This window comes from Capricornis sumatraensis, chromosome 15 (assembly GCF_032405125.1).
Source record: "Capricornis sumatraensis isolate serow.1 chromosome 15, serow.2, whole genome shotgun sequence".
Lineage (NCBI taxonomy): Eukaryota > Metazoa > Chordata > Mammalia > Artiodactyla > Bovidae > Capricornis > Capricornis sumatraensis.
Genome location: NC_091083.1, coordinates 6,117,364 through 6,140,140, shown reverse-complemented (window position 1 = coordinate 6,140,140; position 22,777 = coordinate 6,117,364). Strand labels below are relative to the sequence as shown.

General features: G+C 48.3%; 1 protein-coding gene across 2 annotated transcripts; it reads right to left on the bottom strand.

Annotated features, from left to right (window-relative positions):
• Window positions 1–1,404: 1,404 nt before the first annotated feature.
• Window positions 1,405–12,549, bottom strand: LAMP5 (lysosomal associated membrane protein family member 5). 2 transcript variants are annotated; one of them, XM_068987810.1, is made up of 6 exons: window positions 12,486–12,549; window positions 11,784–11,956; window positions 11,279–11,410; window positions 11,047–11,152; window positions 9,557–9,745; window positions 1,405–1,583 (listed from the first exon to the last, which is right to left on the bottom strand). In XM_068987810.1, exons 1-6 carry the CDS (start codon window positions 12,547–12,549, stop codon window positions 1,405–1,407), a joined length of 843 nt encoding a protein of 280 aa, XP_068843911.1. The 2 variants fall into 2 exon arrangements, with proteins under 2 accessions (XP_068843911.1, XP_068843912.1); XM_068987811.1 differs by lacking the exon at window positions 11,279–11,410.
• Between the last annotated feature and the right edge of the window lie 10,228 nt (window positions 12,550–22,777).

The window sequence follows — 22,777 nt, the reverse complement described above, 5'->3', positions numbered from 1 at the left end:
AGGCGGACACTGAAAAGAGATCCTTCTCGCAAAGACTGAGGCTGACAGCAGCAAATGGGCAGGTCAGAGGCCAGCAGCTGGTCGATACTTAGCAAGATTTGCTGGGATGAGGAAATACTAAGGATGTGCTTCTGTCAACAGCTGAAGGCTTGGGGAGAAAACTCACAAGCTGCCTCCCGTGTGGGGGTGGTTATATGGGGCTTGATGGATCCCCACCCTAACACCAGAGGAGAGGATCTGACTCTTCTAGCTCAGAACTGAACAACGATTATTTAGGAGGTGGATGAAATCCAAGCTATGTACCTTTCTCTAAGGAATTCAGTAGGTTACATTTTATCTCAAAATTCAGTCCAAGCTACTATGTTCGGTCCAGCTTTTTAATACAAAATGAAATGCCAGACTCAAGATCAAGAAACATCAGAAACTATTTTAGACCAACCATTCAAGAGGTGCCATTATTATCACTTCTCGGCTTTTTAGGTAAGATCAAGTGAAGAGATGCCATCATTAAACCTATTTATATTTGCCAAAACAAATCCATGGTTTTCACCTGGAAAAGCCAGCTCCTCCATCCCTGCTATTATTTTCTTGGCTCTTCCTCTTAGAGGAATGAAAAGCCCATCTTCATCATCCCCCTTCTCTCCTGTGGATGCCACACAGGCCATTTTTAGTTTTGTTGACTTGTTTCAAGAAAGCAGCCAAATACTAGACAGTAGTGTGTTTTAATTCATTTTGAGAGACAAGCTCACATGGATTGATTCTTCAGGTCCCCATACCTGGACCTGACATAAAGTCCAAACAACTCTGCAGAGTTACGTTAAACAAGTTCTTGTGCTGTGAATTCGCTGGGTGCAGGGAGCAGTGAAACATTCCCGAGACAATCACAAGACATGCAGAATGCCAGCCAGAAGCATGGATCACGTTCAGGGGTCTTGCTGCAGGGAGCATGAGGCTGTATTTTGTGTGCACTGACGATAGTACAGGATAAGCCATCTGTGTTCAAGGGAGCGGAGCATCCAATGTTCCTCTTGAACCTTAAGGGGTGTCTTTCCAAAAGAACTGTGGTTCCAGTCCTTACACTTCAGAGCCACATATTCCTCCGAGTTGTATGCATTGCTCCTTGGAGCGTCAAGGCCAAGTCACCACAAGCATGACAGCTGGCTGACCCCACCCCTCCTACCTCTCAGCCGAGAAAGGCTATGTCATTCACCCCATGAATCCAAACGAATCCCCCCATCCCTGTTTAAGAATGGATGCAGGCCAAGCAAGCCTTGCGTACCCAAGTCTGTTTGACTGGAGCTATGTTGGTATATCCCATGTGCAGGTGTGAAGTGCTGTGGTTTCTCTGCCTGATCCAGCCAGGGCCGGGGGTGCGGTGGCTGGGGGCTCTCTGCCCAGCGGCCTCTAGCCCATGTGCTTATATTGGGACCGGTCCCTAGGGATCTGGACCTGGTTGGCAGTCATCTTGTGATGGATGTGGTAAATGACCAGCGTGACCACAATGACGAGGCCCAGGATGAGCCCCAAAATCAGCGGCAAGGTCTCCTCCAGCTGCTCCCGCTCATCCACTGGGCATTTATGCTCTGAAATGTGAAAGAAAAAGGCAATGAGCTCCTACGAAAAGATCCTAATTATGATTAATTCCTACCAAAATATTCTGAATTATGATTAATTAAGTCTGCTTAAGAAAGCCAAAAGGCAGATAGAGATGAAAAGATTTCTCAAAAAAAGGGAGGAGATATGTATATACTACATAGCTGATTCACACTGTTGTACAACAGAAACTAGTGCAACATTGTAAAGCAATTATATCCACCCCCTTCCCAGAAGAGGATTTCTCAAGGAAACTTTAGGGAGATATTTTCTTCAGAAACAGTATTTCCCAACCAACTCTAAGACTTAACCCCTTAATACTTCTATACAGTGTAAAATAAAAACATCAATTAAATAGGACAACATTCAAGTTATTGGGTTCCTAGCCTAGGTTATTAAAACATCCAGGACTTCCCTGGTGGTACAGCGGATAAGGAACTTTGCAATGCAAGGAACACTGGGTTCAGTCTCTGCTCTGGGAAGATTCCACATCCCTCAGGCAACTATGAGCTTGTGAGCCACAACCAGCGAAGTCTGGGCGCCCTAGAGTCTGCACGCTGTACCACGAGGAAACTTGTACGTGGGCTCCTCCGGAAGCCACTGTGCCTTCTTCCCTTGTGTATCCTTACTACATCATTGTGACAAATAGTAGCCGTGAGTACAATTAAAAATAAATAGAATAGTGCTGGTCATGACCCACTAAAGCAGAGTTATCCTCTTTTTGGTATCAGTGTGATGAAACCATCTTCCCTTCTCAGAAAAATGCTTATAAATGCATAAAATGAAAAACATAAGATTACACAGAAAATGCACTACACTGAAATCAGCTATTAGAGTATTTTAAAATAATTCAGGGGACAGTTATATATGTATTTATTAGCACACATGTAGGCTGGCTTCGATTGCAAAGCAGTGAGCAGCGTAATTGTTACTTTGCAAGATCTGCACAAAATGTGGAAAGAAAATGTCTATGATTTCTGCTGGTGACAAAGTCATGGGTATGACTAATACTACTGTGGGTTGTTATCTTTATTTATAATCGAAGGAAATGTTAAATATTAATTTGAAATCAGTGAAAATAAAGATGGGAATGTTTCCCTTTGACATTTACAGACCCCCATGAATTCTATCCACAAACCCTACGGACACCAGGGTTAAGATCCTGTGCAGGAAACTGATGAGTTAACCCACAGGTTATGTAACCACGGAGGATGGCTGCCCCTGACCCCTGCCTGGGAGAAAAGCATCCCTCGGCTTAGCCCAGCTCAGCATCCAGCCTTGGGCCCTCAGAGACCCCTGACTCTCTGTCTGCCTCCACAGCTTTGGGGCTCCCCCACACCTCTACCATGGCTGTGCTCACGGTTCTAGAGAACACAAAACAGAGGCCCCAGGTCTACGACTGGAAAAAAGCAACCACCAGAGCAGTCCATGGAAAGAACTAGATGTGGTCAGATCAGATAGAAGAGGTGCGATGGGCGGCCGCCAGGTGCCAGCTCAGGTGCCCTCAACCGCAACCCTGGCGCCACCATTGCAATCCTGATGCATCTTAGGGTGTTCTTCCAGATGTGAGAGTTATTCTGTTTTTTCTGATGACCAGAGCATTTTAAAGCTGTCCTTACTCCCTGAGATGAGCAAACGTTTAAGAACTCTTCAATGTCTCCAAACAGGCAGCGTGGAGACGAGCAAGCGGACTGCTCGGCTCTGCTGGTGTCTCGGGGCCCTCCCGCTGCAGAAAGTGGGCAGGGACACCAGCTGTGCGTGCCCTGCCGTCTGATGGGGCAGCAAAAGGAACGGGCTTGCTCCTCTTTCCGTATTTCCTCTGGGTGGGCTCCTGTAACTTCAGCGAAATGTATTTTATGTACTGAAAAAGTGCTAAGATGAGTGGGCTTTGGAGATCTTTGGTTGGAGATAAGCAGATACTCTCAGCAAGATGTAAGCACAGCAGTAAACAGGAAAAGCGGTTAACTGACGGAAGCTGCTGTGTGCCAGGAACAGCGTGCACAGAAAGAGCTGTATAAACTCTTTCCCACTGTGAGCTCCACCAGGACGGGAGGGTTCCCACACCACAGAACGAGGCGCAGCACACAGGTACCGGGTCTTAGGCCCTTGGCAGTCACCATTCCCACCCATTCCCATGGACTCTAACTCCAGGGCAGCTTAGACGGCCCAGAGAGCCATCAGAGGCGGATGGCCGTTGGCAGGTAACTCACACTCTTTCCCAGGGTCTCCATCACGGTGAGCCCCGGTGCTCACGGGGCGACCTGCTCACTTATACACCTGCACCGCTGCTGCTGCTGCAATCGCTTCAGTCGTGTCCGACTCTGTGCGACCCCACAGACGGCAGCCCACCAGGCTCCCCGTCCCTGGGATTCTCCAGGCAACAACACTGGAGTGGGTTGCCATTTCCTTCTCCAGTGCAGGAAAGTGAAAAGGGAAAGTGAAGTCGCTCAGTCCTGTCCGACTCCTAGCGGCTCCATGGACTGCCGCCCTCCAGGCTCCTCCGCCCATGGGATTCTCCAGGCAAGAGTGCTGGGGTGGGCTGCCATCGCCTTCTCCGACACACCCGCACTAGCTGCTAGCTTTCCCACCTCACTTTTCTACTCCCCGAGCAATGCTTTTTAGAAACACCTAAATAGGGTTAGGTGTTTCTAACCCTAACTAACCCTGGCTTCCCTGGAGGCTCAGAGGATAAAGCATCTGCCTGCAATACATGAGACCTGGGTTCAGTCCCTGGGTTGGGAAGATCCCCTGGAGAAGGAAATGGCAACCCACTCCAGAATTCTTGCCTGGAGAATCCCATGGACAGAGGAGCCTGGCGGGCTACAGTTCACGGGGCCGCAAAGAGTCAGACACGACTGAGCGACTTCACACACACACACACACACACACACACACACACACACACACACACACACCCCTACCTAACGGTAGGTAGCTACCTGCCCTTACGTCCTTACAGAGGATTGTTTCTTGGGGAGCCCCACCTAAAACACTAGGCTTCAAGATAATAGCAAGAACACAGTTTTCTGTGACTGGCTGGCGACATGGCCCTGCGCTGGGTCTTTGTGTTCCAGCCCTGGACACAGCTCTCTGCAGTGTTAATAACAGGACTGTCTCTCTCTGGATGCTTCTCCAGGAGGCCCTGAGAAGGCTCAGTTACCCAGGTGCTATTTTCCTGGCTGGGAGGCCCCAAGTCAACCACAGGCACATGCAATGCTCTGGATCAGCACCAGCACACCCCTCCCTGGTCTGCAGCACGGCAGCCAGCCTCGAGGCACTCTGCTGGGGATGGTGTACATTCATTTTCAATAAAATACAGACTGCTTTTCCCAGCATCCTGGTAAAGTGCAGATCAAGCGGTATCTCCCAATCACACTGTTAGCAACAATGATGAGCTCAGGAACTCAGGGCACCCGACCGCCTTTCTGAAGGTGGCCCCTGCTTTCACGTGTTTGGTACAGTTTCTTGGCGGGAGCAGCTGAGAAACTTGAAGATGCTAAGCGTACAGGATCTGATACCCAAAGACAGGCTCTGGTCACAGTGCTGGCAGCCCCCAGAGCACAGCCCTGGCTGGTTACTTCACCTCCCTGAGCCTCAGTTTCTCCATTTAAACGGGGGCCTCAGTCCATCCTTCACAGGTCTCTCTGTCTGTGTCTCCCCTTGAGAATTAAGGAGGCCCCAGAAATGGCAACCCGCTCCAGTATTCTTGTCTGGGAAATCCCATGGATGGAGGAGCCTGGTGGGCTACCTCCATGGGGTTGCAAAGAGTCAGATGCGACTTAGCGACTAAACAGCTGCAGTGTATATGTGGTGACATAAATGCCCATTAAACCCGAACGTTTCACAAAGGGGCACAGAGGCACCTTGTCCCGTTACATTTCTTCTGTCATTACGCATGAGAGCTGCCTTTAACTCAAGCCACTGAAACACTCAGTCTGCTCTGCTCCCTCCCGGGGAGGCACCACCCCCATCACAAAAGTCTCCTGAACCTCAAAGGGCCCCACCACCAGGAACGAACTGGGGAAAGGCAAGGGGCCCCACACCGCAGGGACATACGAGCTGCCCTGAACTGCAGGTTGAGCATCACCACACCAAGCGCATGTTTTATAGGAAGAAGCCAGCCTATACAGATTGGCCCCTTGGTGGGTTACCTTTGCACTGCAGGCTGAGACCCATTAACTCAAAAGCCCACCTGTGCCAAACTCAAATTTTGACACATTCACTTATTTAAAAAAACGTCTAAACAGCTAAACATGTAAACGTCTAAAAAACCATCTAACAAAATGGCCTGAATTTCTAGTCATTTAGGGCCTATCTGCTTTGGATACAAACCTCACCCAACAGCTGTCATCCACTGAAGAGACAGATAAAGCCCTGAGCTCTGCTGCCCCGAGCTCTGCGACCCCAGGACCCCTCCCCACGCTGTCAGGGGACATCACCCAGACACTAAGCCCCCCTCACACCCCCTCCCCATCACCAGGATAGCGGCCCCCAGAGACCTTCCTCGGGATGGTCCCATTGCTGTGGAGGGCTTTCCCCACACAACCGTGCCCAAGTGCCCCCCAGGAAGCTTGCGCGTTACTGCCTCTTATCTTCAGATCATTTTCCTGAATCGGCTCAAAATCCCCCCGCCGCCGGGGCGCCTACAGTTAGTTTGCTGTGGACCAGCAGCATCACCCGGGCGTCGTGGGCCCCGCCTCCAGACCGCGGATAAAAGATCGCCAGAGCTGCGCACGGTGCAGACGGCGCCGGCGGGGCTACGAGACACACCCGGGGTCAGTACAGCAGCCAAGTTCAACGTCCTAAAGGGATCTGTGTGATAAAGATGTCAGCCCCACTTGAACGGCTCTGTGAGTGCTGTGTGCGTGTCCACTAACCCGTTTCACTGAGCCATCCTCGTCTGTCTCAGAATCTATGAAGGAGGCAGGTGGGAGGCTAGGTCAGGCGCCAGGGAACGGACTTTTCACCTGACGCCCTCATGCGGCGGATCCTGCGTGCACATGCCAGAGGCCGTGTACACAGCCCTGCAGGGGGTGTCAGACAGGTGACCAGACACCACCACCCCACTGGAACGCAGGCAGCCCCCACTCACACCCGCACGGGCAGCAGCCAGACATCCAGAGTCCCCTTCTGTTCTGGGGAGTGGGAGCCAAGTGCCGGGTTCTGAAAAGGCACTCCAAAAGCAATCTTTCAGATTCCACTAAAACAAGTAAAATGGCCTCTTACAAAACATACTGGGGGCAGGTGCTGAGAGGCACAGACAGGAGGAGCCCGGAACAAAAGAAGCCCAGCCACACAAAAGCACACCGACCCAATGAGCGACTGAACCGAGGCGTGCCTCCTCCCAGGAGCATCAAGGCCTGAGCCCCAAGGCACCACACAGGAGGCAAGATCCTAATTATTCCCCAAAAAAGCCTTGGTGAGACAAGTCCAATTTGCCTGTGCTGAATATATCTGCATTTAGGAAGTTGCACGTCTTTACAAACTCTCTAAGACTATCCATTTAGATCCTGGAACTGGATTAAAATTGCTTTTTGTACACAGAGATCATTAAGCCTATGCTAAAACAATCACTGATTTTTAGGAAAGTAGCCCCGATCTTTATTTGGTACCCATTTACTCTTATTTTGTACACAGTTTTAACATCCGTGAGATCTGATTTCTCCAGTCATAAATGACTATAAGCAACAATTTAGAAATAACCCATAATGGGTTGGGGTGAGATGTAAGCAAACAGTAAAAGCAGCAATTATAGCACCAGTGGTACAAAGAAGTGAAGAAGTGCCTAAAAACAGCAGGCCAGGAAAACACAAAGAGCAATTAGGGACTACTGCACGTACACACATAAACTCAAAAGTGTCTGCGGCAGGGACTCTGGGGACTCCATGATCCAATATTTTCAAAACGAATTCCTGGTCACCAATTAAGTCCAATTACTTTTCATTATATTTAATATTTTGAGTTTAAGAAAGACACTTCCATTTTATAAATACCTTCATAACCAACAGTATTTTGAGTGTTAACATCTTAACGTTTAGTTTCAGTTTTGTAGAAAACACATTAAGATGGAATAGCCCATACTCCGCATAACAGGGGAATGCAGCACTGCTGTTCTAAATCTATTAAATTCTGATTTGTTTAGCACTGAAGCATTTGCAGCTCTCTATTAGTTGAGCCTGGGGCTTCCCAGGTGGAACTGGTGGTAAGGAACCTGCCTGCCGAAGCAGGAGACTTTAGGGATGCAGGTTCAGTCCCTGGGTGGGAAAGATCCCCTGGAGGAGAGCACGGCAACCCACTCCAGTACTCTTGCCTGGAGAATCCCCATGGATAGAGGAGCCTGGCGGGCTCCAGTCCAGGGGGTCACAGAGAGTCGGACACGACTGAGCGACTAAGCGCATGCAATGCACACATTAACTGAGTCCACAGCTTCGGAATGTCAGTTCAGCTGAAGTTCACAGGGCATCTGCAATGTGCCAAGCACTGTATTAGGTGCTAAATAATATGATGACAAGAAAGAACAAGACCTTTCCCTCAAGGAGAGTTTAACTGAAGAATTCCCAAATGCCTTCTGAATAATCTTGTGGGGAGGGATTCTATTCTGTGTGCTTTGAGAGGGGTAGCTGATGAAAGCTGGACATCTTGGGAATTCTTTAATGATTTTCATGTGACCAGAGGCAGATTCCCTAATATTCTACACATTTAAATGGTGGCATTCACCTGGGGATCCCCAGCCCAAAGGTGAGCATCCATAATGCAACCAAAATCTTTTTTTAACCACAAAGAATAAATGAGAATATCAAACTGTCTCTAGCAACCTCCTCTAGACAACTGTTGATGCTTAGTCACTCAGTTGTGTCCAACTCCTTTGTGACCCCATGGACTATCGCCCGCCAGGCTCCTCTGTCCATGGAATTTCCCAGGCAATACTAGTATAGGTTGCCATTTCCTCCTCCAGGGCATCTTCCCGACCCAGGGATCAAACCTGAGTCTCTTGCATTGGCAGGTGGATTCTTTACCTTGACCTACCTGGGAAGCCCCTTCTAGACAACACAGAGAGAAAAAACAAATGACTGGAGGAATTCACTTTCCCTATGCTTGCCCAGTGTGAACTGTTGCTAGGTTTGGACAAATTGCAGAATGTGAGCTCCCCTACTTCTGCTGGAATGCAGAAAACCGAGAGAATGTGGATCTTCTAAACACGCCTCTGCTAGATCCTGGCTGATCTCCTTTCAGGGCTGGAACAGACTGAGAAGCAGCTTTTTGTACTCCTGAGAGGGAGAAGATCAGGGACCCTTCCCTCCTTGAGGCCTCTCTGGTGTCCCTCCTTGTAAATATGAACGTTGAACAGAGGCACAGCTTCACGAGTCTCTCTGTGTAACCTGCGCATGTGCGCACACACACACACACACACACATACACACACACACACACACCCTTATTGCATTTTGGTCACACAAAACTTAGATTTACAGTGGTAGAACCTAGGGCTGGACATGTCTAGAGACCATGAAGATACTGAGACCCATACAAGCAAAGACCTTTCTCCAATCCATGGCTCTCTAAATAACTGCTTGGAATTTTCAGCTGCTTTTTCCTTGGGAAACTTGCATCAAATTCTAGGCTTTTTTCCAACTGACTGTCTTCCTATTCAGTCTCCTCTTTTGCCAAAGGAGGAGAGAATGAAAACAATGGAAAAAACAAGGGAAATTGGGAGGGAGGAGAAAAGGAACAGAGGGAGAAGGAGAGAGGAAAAGAAGGACTTGAAGGCGAAAGAAAGAGCAGGAAGAGCCATTTTTTCAGTCGGCTTCCTGCAGTCTTTAAGAAGCATCGCAGAGGGAGGCAGGGCCATGCTACCCTAGAGACAACCCAAGGGTAGCAGCCTGGTGCCCTACAGGTCACCTTCCGTCTCCTGCCTGAGTCAACCTCGGATTCTTTCTTTCCTCCGGACTCCCCACCCACCTACCTTCACTGAAGACAAAGTCAGAGATGATGTCAAAGGGCTGGATGTGGACCGCGGACAGGATCATGGTGACTGTCTTCTGTGGGTCGCTGGAGGCTAGTGAGATGGTCTGCTGAGCTTGACATTCATAGGACTTCCCGGCTGGGGTGACCAAGGCAGAGAGGTGATGCGAGTTGGCTGTGTGCTTCCCAGCTGCAGGAAGGGCCCAAAGCAATGGTCAGGTGCCTGTGGCTAGCAGAATCTTCCTTGTGGTGATCCAGACAGCTGGCTCTTGCCTCTTAGCCCACTCGCTGACATGCCCTGTTACTCTATCTGGCTAAGACTCTGCAAATGTGAATGCCCCTGTCCTTTCATGAGCATGGGCTCCTTAAACAGTAATCTGGAAATTCTTTTTGGAAGCAGAGAGTGATGCCTAAACCTCCAACCCTTTATAATAAAATCTAACAGAGATTCCAAAAATATGCAAAGAACAGTGACTTGGTTTTCTACATCTCACACTGCTCTGCAAAATATAAAATATCTTTCTCAGCAAAGCACGGTGGCTGCTAGTGCTCTGGGCTGATGCCCCTGTACAGATACATAATTTCTGGAAGCCTGCCACCCTCCCTTCTCTCCTTCCCAGGATTAAGATTTTTCTTTCTTCAGTCTAATTTAACTGTGCGAAATATTTGAACATAAACTTTGATAAAGAGATGAAATTGCCCTTTTTACTTGATTGATAAGGGGTGAAATGGAAGAGATGATATATGTATTTTTGTATATATTCAATAAAAATCGTGTCCTAACTCAGGTGCCCAGGTGATGGATGGCTTCTTTATTAGTAGATCAGATAATCTACAAAATAAATATATAAATTTCAGTGTGATCTTGGATGGTGCCTGAAGATGCCAACATTATTATTTGGAGCTTGGATGTTCCTTGCCACGATATTTTTGGAGGATCTGGGTGAACTGTTGTAGTGATGGGCATGAAAAAAAGTAATACATTTAGGACACGGTTCAGAATCCACTCTGGGGTGTCTGCAGTCGACTGAAGATGTGGTGAGGCCCAAGCCATGGGCCGAAAGATCTGAAAGGCCAGCAAATTCTGACCCAAAATGAAAGTCATAACTGCCCCCTTGGTGTTTTGGCGCATAAGAACTTTTTAAAAGGAGGAGGGGGGAAGGCAGAAGTAAATAAAAATACAGCCTTAGTCCTTCTCCGCGTTCCTCTAAAGGACAGATCTTGAGAAAACCATCCTGAGGCAACCCCAGGCAGACAGGCCCTCAGGAGGCGTCTCATCCCGAGTCAGGCGGTGGGCGAAGGCCTTCAGGCCCCGAGTTTGCGGCGCGTCTCCCAGGCCTGAAGGCCAGAGGACTCAGGCGCGCTTCCTTCTTCCATCCCCCAGGCTGGGGCGTTTCCAAAACCCTAAGGAATTCCGCTTCCACACCTGTGATCCCAGCAGCGTGTGCTCTTCCCCAGGGTCCCTCTCCAGCCCTGCTGACCTCTACTCACCACTGACTGCGTCTTTAAAGTGGGTCTTCTCTGAGGAGTCGTAGACAAACTGGACTTTGCTCAGCTTCCACGTTGCCTCGGGTCCCTGGGACGTGTTGTGACTTTCCTGCCGAGCGGAGGAGGTGCGCGTGAACCGCCGGCGCAGAGAGGGCCGGGGAGACAGAGGGGCGGCCCCTACCCACCCGCACCCCCCGGAGTCTGCAGGGGCTCGGTCAGCCTCGCTAGCAGTTACCTTTAGAAACAGCATTTTGAGTGCGTACGCGCGATCCACCCAGAACACCTGCAGCTCCGACTCGTCGTGGCCACAGTGGCCCTTCACCTCGGCTCCCCGGGTCAATGAGATATCTGCTTGCTCCGTGATCAGCTGGGAACACAGACGCCCCGCACCCCCTCAGCGCGCGGGGCCCCGTGGGGGCTGTAAAGGGCGGCGGGTCCAAACTCCGGGTCTGGCGCGCCTGGGCGCTCCTTCACGCGCGCTCCCAGGTCCGGGAACATGCGGTTAGATGCTCTGCGTGCAGACCCGGCTGGCCGTTAGGGGAGCGGAGAGAGGGGGGGTTACTTTCCAAGCAGGCGGGGCGAGCAGAAGGTACAAGCCGGAACCCCCATGCAGCATTCAGGAGCAGCCTGCAGGGCTTAGGGGGGAAGGCGGGCGACCCAGGTCTTCACGGGGTCTTGAGGGAGGGTGCCCTTCGCCCCTGGAGCCCTAGGAACAAGCCGGGAGGGAAAAAGTGCCTTACATCCACGTAATTGCTGGCCCACACATCATAAGGGACAATAAATTTGGCTGCAAACTCTGCCATGAGACACGTCGTCCCATTTTCCCGCACCACAAATATATCTTTTTCAGGGTTAGTGGAAAGGCCTGAGAGATTTTCCACTTCTTGTTCTGCCATGATTCGAGTCACTGTATCTGCGGAAAAAAACAAATCCTATCTGTTCAGGGCTCAGCGAGCCCACGCGTCTGGGGCTCAAGGTGGAGAGACATCACAGTCCGCAGGCTTCGGGGTGACAAAGTTCCTCGCCGGCTACCATGCGCTCTGCGGGCCGTTTCTCTGCCCCAGCGGCAACAAATTCGACTGCTGTTAATTTATAATAAAATTAAATTAGAAAACCTTTAAAGCCTTACTGACTTGGAATCCGACTGGCCTTTTTTCCTCATTTTAGGCTTTTAAAACAAAGGTGTCTCGCCAATGGTCTAAGCCACGAAGCAGGCCCGTGTGAGCACCACGTCTGGTTGCCATACAGGTGTGTGGCTCTCTGGGGAATTCCCTGCTACCAAGGGGAAGGCCCTCCGCAACCCCCCGCCCCCACAAAGAGAACCAACCCGCAAACCGTTACGTCCACGTTTTGACCTTAAGCTACCTGCCTGCCGTACGGTGCCCGTTCCGTTCTCTGCAAAGAGTGCGCCCTGCTCTGACCGTCCCCAAAACGCTACTCACGGAACAGCATCAGGAGAACTCGAAGTCCATCCACGCCGGGAAGGGCTCTTCTGCGGAGATCCATGCTCCCGGAGCCGCGAATAAGGCCAGCGGGTGCTGCTGCAGAGGCCGCCCGAGAGGGAATCCCTCCAAGTGACGGCTGGAGAGAGCCGGGCGAGCGAGGGGCGGGGGCCGCGAGAGGGGGCAGGAGGCGGGCGAGAGCTGGGTGCGCGGGCGGCCGCGGCGTGGACGGTACCCGAGCGGGCTGATGCGAGTCCGTTCACTGCGGAGGGGAGGAACGCGCGGCGAGGGAGCCGGACTCGTCTGCTAGTGCTGAAAGAATTCGGCTGTGTTGCAGAAGTGACGGTGGCTGGGCTCATGCAGAGGTCCAGTGAGAATTGGGAGGGCTCAGATTCTCCCAGTTTCCTGTGCTGCAGTTGCATCCGCAAAGATGATTCTGTCCTGAGAAACTTACTAGCACCTCAGACTTCTTCAATATCCCTACCGGTGATTAGGTGGTGAAGACATCACACCACTGGAGTCCTGGCTTCTGAAAATGCATCCGGTTCCTGAAAGAAAGCGGTAGAGCACCATTTGTTGCTGCTTTGGGGGAGGAGGAGTAGGCAGGAAGAGAGCAGGAAAATGCTATGGCAACAGCTCCTGCATTTTGGAGACATCCCCTCTCTCCCCTGCTCTCAGTGAGATCAGGGTTTAAAGTTAAATTAACGCCTCCTCAAAGGAGGTCGTCAGTGCAGTATATCTATTCCGGCTTATTTTCTGTGAGTCTGTTCTTTGATTGTATGAGGACTTGGAACGCTGGGGTCAGCCATCCTTGCTCACTATATTGTGGCTACTCTGCCAAGAGGAATGTAAGTGAACTCGAAGTTTGTGAGCGTTATTTAGGTTCTTTTAGGACAATCACAGTTACATAAACACACACACACACACAGATACTACTCTCCAGCATTCAGTGGGACAGAAAAACATATACTACTGAGTTAATTCCTATATTTACATTATCAGTAGCTTGCTTAATTTTAAAATTTTTGCTCTATAAGTCAGAATCAGCTCTTTCAGCAATAGATACACTATCTTAATTATAGTGATCTCCAAATATCGTATTCTTAAAGGCTATTTCATTATATGAATAATAAGCAAAATAACAATGTCTTAATAGGGGGCATCTTACATATGTGCATGGACAAGTTTGATCCTCCCTACAACCTTAGAAGACAGGCACACACCTTATTATGATTGTACATACTCCAAAATTGGGACTCAGAGAAAGTAAATGACCTTCTTCAGTGTCATACGGTCAGTAAAATTAAAACAGGAAAAGCACATGATTTAACATCACAGGGATCATTTTCATTTTTCCTTGTATAATACTTTGACTCCAAAGTATACATTATGTTGATTTCCATTAAAAAAAAATCTTTATTCAGTGACCAAATAACAAGCTGAAACCTAAGATCTCTAACTCATATTCCTGAAAGGTACAGATTGGTGTTTTACAAATAGTAATATTCTGACATTATGCTTGCTACAAAGTGTCTACACGATTATTGTTTCAAACCTATTCCTATATCAATAATTAGATCAAGAGCAATTCAAATTATGAAGTAATGTTTAAGTTTATACTATATTTTACATCTTTATCTCTGTATTTTGATATTCATCCAAATATTTCTCAAGAAATTTACATAAGTGAATATATATATCACTGAGGCAAAATTGTGATTGATACAAAGTCAATTATTATGTTGAGAGTGGAAGTTGTAAAAGTTATGTATGCCTAGTGATTTATCACGTTAGTAACTGTCAGTAAACACATTTTCCTGCAGTACTGCAAAAAATAGAAAGCAATGAGACTATTACATAATGAAGCATTTGTATATTCTCTTTCCCTCTCTCCCTCCAGTACTGAAATGAGGAAAGAAAGAGATTTCAGTCACTCAAGATTCAGTATTTATTTCTTATCACCTTATAGAGATTTTAGTGTTCCTTATCTAAAAACTTAGGATAATAGCTCAGGGGTTGTCTGTTTAGGCCAAGTGAACAATGATTATAAAAGCATTCAAAACAAAAGACAAATGAATTTAGATTATAAACATTAACTGAGTACCGCTACTCACACCATACTTGATACTTGGGAAACCCAAAGATACACAAATACCATTATACATGTATAACAGATATCTGTAAAAGTTAGAATACTTTCTCTCTTACACATTATTGCAGATATTTTCAGTTATAAGATGTTAAAAGAGCAGTTGAGTTAATTTATGTCATCTGCTTTAATAATACAATATTAGGACGTAGCACTGGTCATTAATCTTAAGTTGTTGTAGCTGATTTACAAGTCAAATGTCAGTTACTTTGGAAAACGTCTTCTTTCTATACCTGACATAAATGATCTCTTTGTTAACCAGTACTTGAATGAGTTAGAAGAAAACAAAATTTTAATCCCTCTTCTTGGGAGAATCTTTTTCAAAAAATAATTCATTTAAAATTCTTCTATAGGTGGGGAGTTTGGAATGGACATGTACACAGTGCTTTATTTAAAATGGATGAGCAACAAGGACCTACTGCATAGCACATGGAAGTCTGCTCAATGCTATGTGGCAGCCTGAATGGAAGGGGAGTTTAGGGGAGAAAGGAAACCGTTATATGCATGGCTGAGTCCCTTTGCTGTACACCTGAAACTATCACAGCATTGTTAATTGGCTACACCACAATACCAAATAAAAAGTTAAAAAATAAAATCCCTTTAGGTGTTAAACATAGCTTTACAAATACCATTAACTTATCCATCTACCTGTAGTGAGTCTTATGTTGCAATAGGAGTTGGATCATTATACCTACAACTTTCACCAACATTTATTACTTTCTAATCATCCTCAAAATGTCTAGTTCTTTAAAATTAGCAGAGGTAGTAAATAAGAAAGACTTACTATTTAAGCCCTATTTGAAGATAGTAACAAAAATTTTTAGAATCCAGTCCATTCTTCTTTTCTTGAATGGGAGAGAGAGTAAGAGGCTAACATAAGCATGAACACTCATGTGGATGGCAGCTGTGTCAGTTTTCATCAACGCTGCTGGCAGTCAACACACATGTCACCCAAGTGCACTGACTATGAAACCTCTTCTTGATCCTCTAAGTCCTACAAAGGATTCTCTTCGGTGCACGTGTTTACTTACTGACTCAGTCTCTGTGAATCTCATGCATGTCGTTGAGTGACTGTTTCATAGATGTGGAAGAAAAGACCCCTGCATGTATAGAACTTTTAATTTTGATGGAAGAAAATAAGAAACATGAAGATATATGGTTGCCTGGCACGATGTGTGCATAGATGTTTAAGGAAAGACAAAGTAAGATAGCCATCTCGGGGTGGTCAGTTCTACCAAAGGAGGCCTCTTGAAGAAGGCAGATCTTAATGAAGTGGACAAATTGATCTAAGGTAAAAGGTAAAGAAGGGCAATGCGGATGGCAGGAAAATATGTTAACCGTGAGAGTCAGTGCAGAGATGCAATGCTCCATCCTTCCATGTTTATCATTTGCAATAAAGAAATTAGACCCCCAATCCAGAATGTTTTATAGCATTGATACATAACTGTTATTTAACTCCTTTATTTGATAATTTACCCATATGCAAAAGACTGGAATATGCAAAACATTCTAAATAAAATTAATATTTAAATTATTAGGTGTATCTCTTGGTACTTGGTTGCACAAGCAATTGACTTGTAGAATCAAAGAGGAAAGCTAAAGCTTTGTTGCAGCTTTGGCTTATAGATATTTTGTTCTACTTTATAGTGAGATGTGAAAATGTATTCAGTCTCTGCAGTTCCCACCACCACCAATGCTCTCCTCTCACCACACACACAGACACACACACACACAGATAAGGAAGCACAAATGGACAACAGAAGCAGGGGTAATTTAACTAAACTGGACAAGATGCACACAGCTGTTAAGCCAAAATTACTAGTTACCAAAACCTTTTTTGTGTCCAACTTATCACCGAATAATTATTTCATTTAATTTAATCACTGCCTTAGAAAACCTTTGAGATCCTCCCTAGGATGAAAACCCTTTTGGGATAGGAAGTGAAAAATAAGTGTACATAAGAATATTTTGTGCATAAATAGGCAAAGCCTAGAATACGTAGAAAGAATCAGAGAATTAAATTTAGCCCTAGGAAGCACTCAGCTTGCATGATCTTGGTGAAATTTCCCTCATTCTTTCTGTCATTGGTCTCTCCTGCAACCACTTTAAAGAAACAAAGCTATTTCTGCAATGAGGATAACTGGTGGGGAAGGCAAGGCACCAGAATAATAGCCTTTTCATTGGGAATGTTCTTAGAAAATGTCCTTTTATGAGTTCATTTAGAATAAATGCCTTCACACATGAGAGAATGAAGGCCACAAAAGTCTCTCTTAAAATAAAAAACACGTTGAATAAGCAGATGGTGAGGCCAGGTAATTACTCCTGAAATGTTCAATGTTCAAGAGCAAAGAAATGATTTTCATCTTTTGAGCCAGTAACTACTTAACTGTTTTGTAAATCTGTTTATGAAGCCACCACTAGCTTCAATGTAAATTTTTAGGCAACTGAGTATAATCAGTCCTCTCTGGTCTCCTGGCAGAAGGGCCTGGGATTTCTCTGTGAAAGACAAGAATCAACTGAGTAGTTAAAAATCCTTTAAGAAGTTTTTTCTCCAAGAAATATTGACAGCTATCCCAGTAGGCTTAAGGTCAGACAAGCTGTGGCTCGTTTACAGTAGTTTGAATTCTGAGATAATGCAATGCTTTAAAATCTAGTTTATGATGTATCACAGGGGTTTCTTATTCCCAGTTAACTACTCGTTAAATTCCCTATTTAAACTTATCCGATATTCACTTCAAGATGTGTTGGAAGGAAGGAAAATTTATATTAACTGCCCTTGTGGAAGACCGTGAGAGCTGAGCTTGGAAGGAAGCTTTGTTGATTCAGAGCTGGAGCCCGGAGTGCCCGGGGTGTCCTGAGGCTGTAAGTTTAGGATGTCTCTATGGCTGTTGATTTGAAACCGTGCAAGATGTTCTGGTAGCCAACAAAGGGAAAGAGGAAAGAGTTTTCAGTGTATTGGAAGGCGACTGGCAAGGGAATCTAGGCAGCAAAATGTTAGCTTTGCCTAGATTCCTCCACTGACAACGCTTTCTGGAAGGAATGGCTTCATCTCTCCGTCTCCAACACACCTTTCCTACAGGATCCTTTCAGGGCTGCATGCCTCACTGCTATGAGCGGCCTTAGTCGGAAAGGAAAACAAAAACCCGCTGCGGAATTCCATTACTAAAGCTTTTTATCCCAACGGGCAAGAAGCCGTCGCGGATCTAGACTCAGCCTGCGGCGTTACCTTTGGCTGGCCTCGAAGCACGCGGGCCGGGTTGCTCCGGGGCTGGGCCTGGCTGACTCTGCCCGCCGCCCAGTGGCCCGCACCCGGCTCCGCCGAGACCTCCGCCCGGGAGAGACGCCGGCGCCCGGGCTGAACTGCACCGACGTTCGCGCAGCTGCTCCAGGTGCAGACGCGGGGGAGAAAGCTTACGAAGGTAGGGTCCACGCGCTCTCCGAAGCTGGAGAGGAAAGATCAACCCCGCGGGTGCTGGGCTTGAGCAGGTGCGGGCCTCGGCTGCTGGAGCGAAGCTCCGGGCTCTTTCGCCTCGGGATCCAGGGAGTTGGACTAGGAAAGGAGGTGCTGGCAGAGGGTTCCCCGGCGCCGCGCCAGCTTCTCTATAGTTTTCCCTCCCGGGGAGCCTAGGCAGACCCGGAGGGAGCGGGCCGAGGGTGCGGCGAGTCCCTCGGCGCTGTGCAGCCGCTCGCCTCTCGGGTGGAAAACCGGGGGGCTCGAGGGCGGGGTGGGATGCTACACAGAGGAGGGGCAAGGGGCCAGGTCTCAGAGGCTTCACGTCCCCTCTTTGCTCTTATTTTTTCCCCTTTCTCATCCTCCAGGATGGCATCCGCACCGGTGGGAGGTGCCCTCGAGGGGCCCAGCGCTCCAGCTTCCAGGGCCAAGTCGGGAGGACGCGGAGCCCCGGGGCCAGCGGCACTGGGCGATCCTCGCCGAGGGTCGGTCGGTCCTTGGCCCGTTCTGGGGAGTGCACGGGGTTCTGAGATTCTGCTGAGAGGAGAGGCTTCGGCGGCAGGAAAAGGTCAAGAAGCAAGCACCCAGGGGAAAGCGGCTTCTCTGAGGCGGAGCGGAGGCTTGGGAGCTGGGTGGGGGTTCCCGGCCCGGGTACAGGACCCGAGAAGGTGACTAACGGACCGGAGTCCGTCCCTGGGTACGAAGTGAGGTTTGGGGCCTGGAGGAGATCATCCCTTCCCGGAGCTGCTGGAGGCCCCACCAGTGAGATTAGGCTTAGGGTTTTGTTTTCCAGCCTGGGGTAGGGGAGGGCGGGCGGCAGCGGAGGGTATTCTCCACCCTGGGTCGCAACTCGGGGAGAAAGTCCAGGGACAAACCGGGCGCCGCCTCTCCTCCGAGGCTCCTTTAGATGCGGAGCCGGGTACCTGCCCAGACGCGGACGCTGGGGGCCCCCACACCTGAAAAACACCATAGGGACCCTCCCCAGATTCCCTTTAAAATAAAAATGACATTAAATCCAAAATTCGGATAACACTAAATCCCGAATAGCGCCCTAAAAATAACACTAACATTCGGATTTTTCTTCATGGCGACTCCATGATTACTTTTTGAGCCAAAGCAAACGTGTGGGCGCTTCAGCCCTCCCGCTTGGGGCTCCCCAGGCCTCTGTCTGACAGACCGCAGATCTGTCTGGGGACTGTCTCCCGGCCCGGCAGCCTCGGTGGCACCTGCACTTCCGTCTGCACTTCCACCTCCTTCTAGGCCCAGATCAATCCCCATCCTAAGATGTTCTTTGTGTTTCTAATTCTCTCCTCTCTCCCTTTTTTTCTTTTCACGGAAACATCAGGGCTTACGGAGCTGGTAGCCACTGCCTCGCCCACAGTCTCTGGCGTTACATCCCAAGGCAAACTCGAGCCTAAAGCACCGAAGCCACTGCGAGCACCTAACCTCAACACTTGCCACCCGAGGTTGGGAGCCCGGGTGCCGCCATGGCACGCTTAACCCCGGGTGACTTTGTGGAGGTGCACAGATGCGACACGCCTCAGGCCGGCGCCCTCCGAGCCGCTGATGGATCTGCTCATTTCCCGACTTGATGGGCCGGAACCTGGGGTGGCGGGGCTGGCGTGGGCGAGGGGGTGGCCGCAGAGGTGTGTGACATACATATCTTAGAGAAAGCTCCCAAATACTCTCCCTCCCACAACGCGAAGCTCTCTCTCCTCCAGTTTTCTGCTCCGCGCACGGGTCCGTGGCCCTGATCCGCGGCGAGACCCGCTGGGCCGTGAGCGCTGGCGGCTGTCAGAGTCCCGGGCGGCCCCTCCTCTCCGTGGGCCTCTGCATCGCCTGCACCGCGCCTGCCGCGCATCCTTGTCGGCGAGACTGCAGAGAACAGGACTCGGTCTCCAAGCACCCAGCATGGGCCCTGGCTGGGGGCACAGGTCAAAGCCGCAGTGTAGCCGGGGTGGAGGAGCCTCCATTCCCGGGCCGTCTAAGCTGTCTCTGGGAACCTTGGAGGGAGACCTGGGACCCGGTTTGAGAGTCTGGCAGCAGGAGGAATTCGGTGGAAAGGCAGGGGGGTGGGGGGTGGGGGGTGGGGGGGTGACGACCACGCAATGCTCACTTCTGGGAAGGTCGGACCCTCCAGCAATGCCAGCAAGGCTGCGGGCCCCTGAGGAGGGCAAGGTTGCAGGCCCCTGTTCTAGTCCCTTGCCCTCAATTCAGAATGGAGTGGGAAGGAGGCGAGAAACCCAGTGGGGAGCCGGAGCTCAGGTAAGACGGCAGCTGACCTGAGGAGGATCCCTGGGGGGTTCCTGTTTCCAGGTCATCACTGTGGATTCCCTTTCAGCTTCCCGGAATCTCTTGAACTTCCTCCAGGTCTCCTGAACTCCTGCTCTGCTTGCCTGCGTTCACCCTAGGCTGGACCTTGGTGGATCAGGCCTGGGGTCGCAAGGAATCTCTAACCTTGGTGTGCAGCTGGGCAAAATATCCCGCCTGCTCCTCCAGTGCCTGCTGGGAGAGTAGACACTCTCTAGGGAGCCAGGAATGCCTCACAAGGGTCAGGGCGGCTGGACAGGGCACTGCCGGGCGCTAAGGTGAGGTCCATGGGCCAGGAGTATCACCTCCACTCTGCAGCGTCACCCTCGCTACCGCAGTACTTCAGGCCCCACCCAGGCCTCCTGTATCAGAAGCTGCATTGAAGACGGTGGTCCTGGGAACTTACACACATCTCAGGTGGAGAAGCCTAACCTATAGAACCTCGGTTTAGCCACAGCCCACACCTTCCACCTCGTGTCTCCCAGCCGGATTGCCACCATCTGTCAAACGGTGTCCTGCAGAGCTCTTAAAGCACCCACAGCAGACCAGTGAATTTTGAGTCTCTAGGTGGTAGAGTCCAGGCAGGAAAGTGGTTTTAAGTGTCCCCAGATGATTTTAACAGCAGCCAGGAATAACTGTCATGGAAATACCCATTTAACAGACTAGCTAAGGTAGGTCTGAGATCTGTACAAGACAGTAAGGAAATGGTTTAAGGCCCCTGGGCTCTGTCCTGATTCACTCTAGCTCCGGCAGGTGTGGTCTTGAGACAACTAATTAATCTTGCTGTGCCTCAATTTCCTCACTTGCGAAATGGAGTTAAAGATGTCTACCACAAAGGAAGTAGTATGGTTTTAGAATCGAATGTTTAGAATCATACTCAATAGATGCTCACTTATAAGGCCCAGTCCCTCAATTTTGTTTTAACTCAAAATGGCAGAACGCCCATTTATCTCACTCCTCTTCCCGCCTGCCATGAGCAGTCCTCTTCTATGGCACAATGGCTTGGTTTTGCCTCAGTATTCATATCTATTTTCAACATTTTCAACGTGAAAACCTGTATTTTGAATTGCTTAACAATGTAGTAAACCTAACCCTTTGCAGACATTGATTTTGCTGGTTCCAGTCATTTTATTCCTATTCCTTTGGCTTTAGAAGCACCAGTGAAGTGTGCTTCTAGCTCTGTGTCTGGACAGGACAATCACAGTATTCAGATACCCTGGGGGCTTATTAAGATACCCTGAGAGAAAGGGCCCCGCCCAGAGATGCTGCATCTGTAGGCTTGGAAAGCAGCAGAGTAATTGTATATCTGACCAGCCCCCGAGTCGTGTGGATGCTTCTGGTCAAAGGGGACCACGCTTTGAGAACCACAGTGATGGTCTCAGATCATTGTAGAAATCTCAACTGCAGCACTGTCTGATAGGAATATAAGACAAATTACAATTGTAATTTTAAATATCCTGGTAGCCACATTTTATTTATTTTGTATATTTATTTTTATTTAAATGTTTTTAACATATAACATGGTACAAATTTAAGAGTTATAGCAAGTTAACTTGACAATTTGTATATTGTAATGTGATTGCCATTGTATTGATAGTTACCTCTATCATGTCACATAATTATTATTTTTTTTGGTGGAAATAGATAAGATTTTTCTTTGCAGTTTGATGATTATAGTACAATATCATATTCTATTGTTGGTGTTGTTTAGTCACTAAGTCATAGCCGACTCTGTTGTGACCCCATGGACTGTAGCCTGCCAGATTCTTCTGTCCATGGGATTTCCCAGGCAAGAATACTGAAGTGGGTTGCCATTTCCTTTTCCAGGGAATCTTCCCAACCCAGGGAGCCAACCCATGTCTCCTGCGTTGTCAGACAGATTCTTTACTGCTGAGCCACCAAGGAAGCCCTTTGTTGTCTGTATTTACTGTATATTCCATTAGATCTCCAAGATTTATTTACCTTAGAAAATAACTTTCTTATCCCCCAGCCTCTGGTAACACCACTTTACTCTCTGTTTTAGTGAATTTGGTACACATTTTAAAAAGAAAAAGAAATGAGTCAAATTCGTTTTAATAATATATTTTATTAAACCTAATATATTCAACATAGGAATTTTTTTTTACATTTTTTTTACTTTATTTTTTTTAATTTTTATTTTTACTTTATTTTACTTTACAATACTGTATTGGTTTTGCCATACATTGATATGAATCCACCACGGGTGTACATGTGTTTCCAAACATGAACCCTCCTCCCACCTCCCTGCCCATAACATCTCTCTGGGTCATCCGCATGCACCAGCCCCAAGCATCCTGTATCCTGCACAGGACATAGACTGGTGATTCATTTCTTACATGATAGTATACATGTTTCAATGCC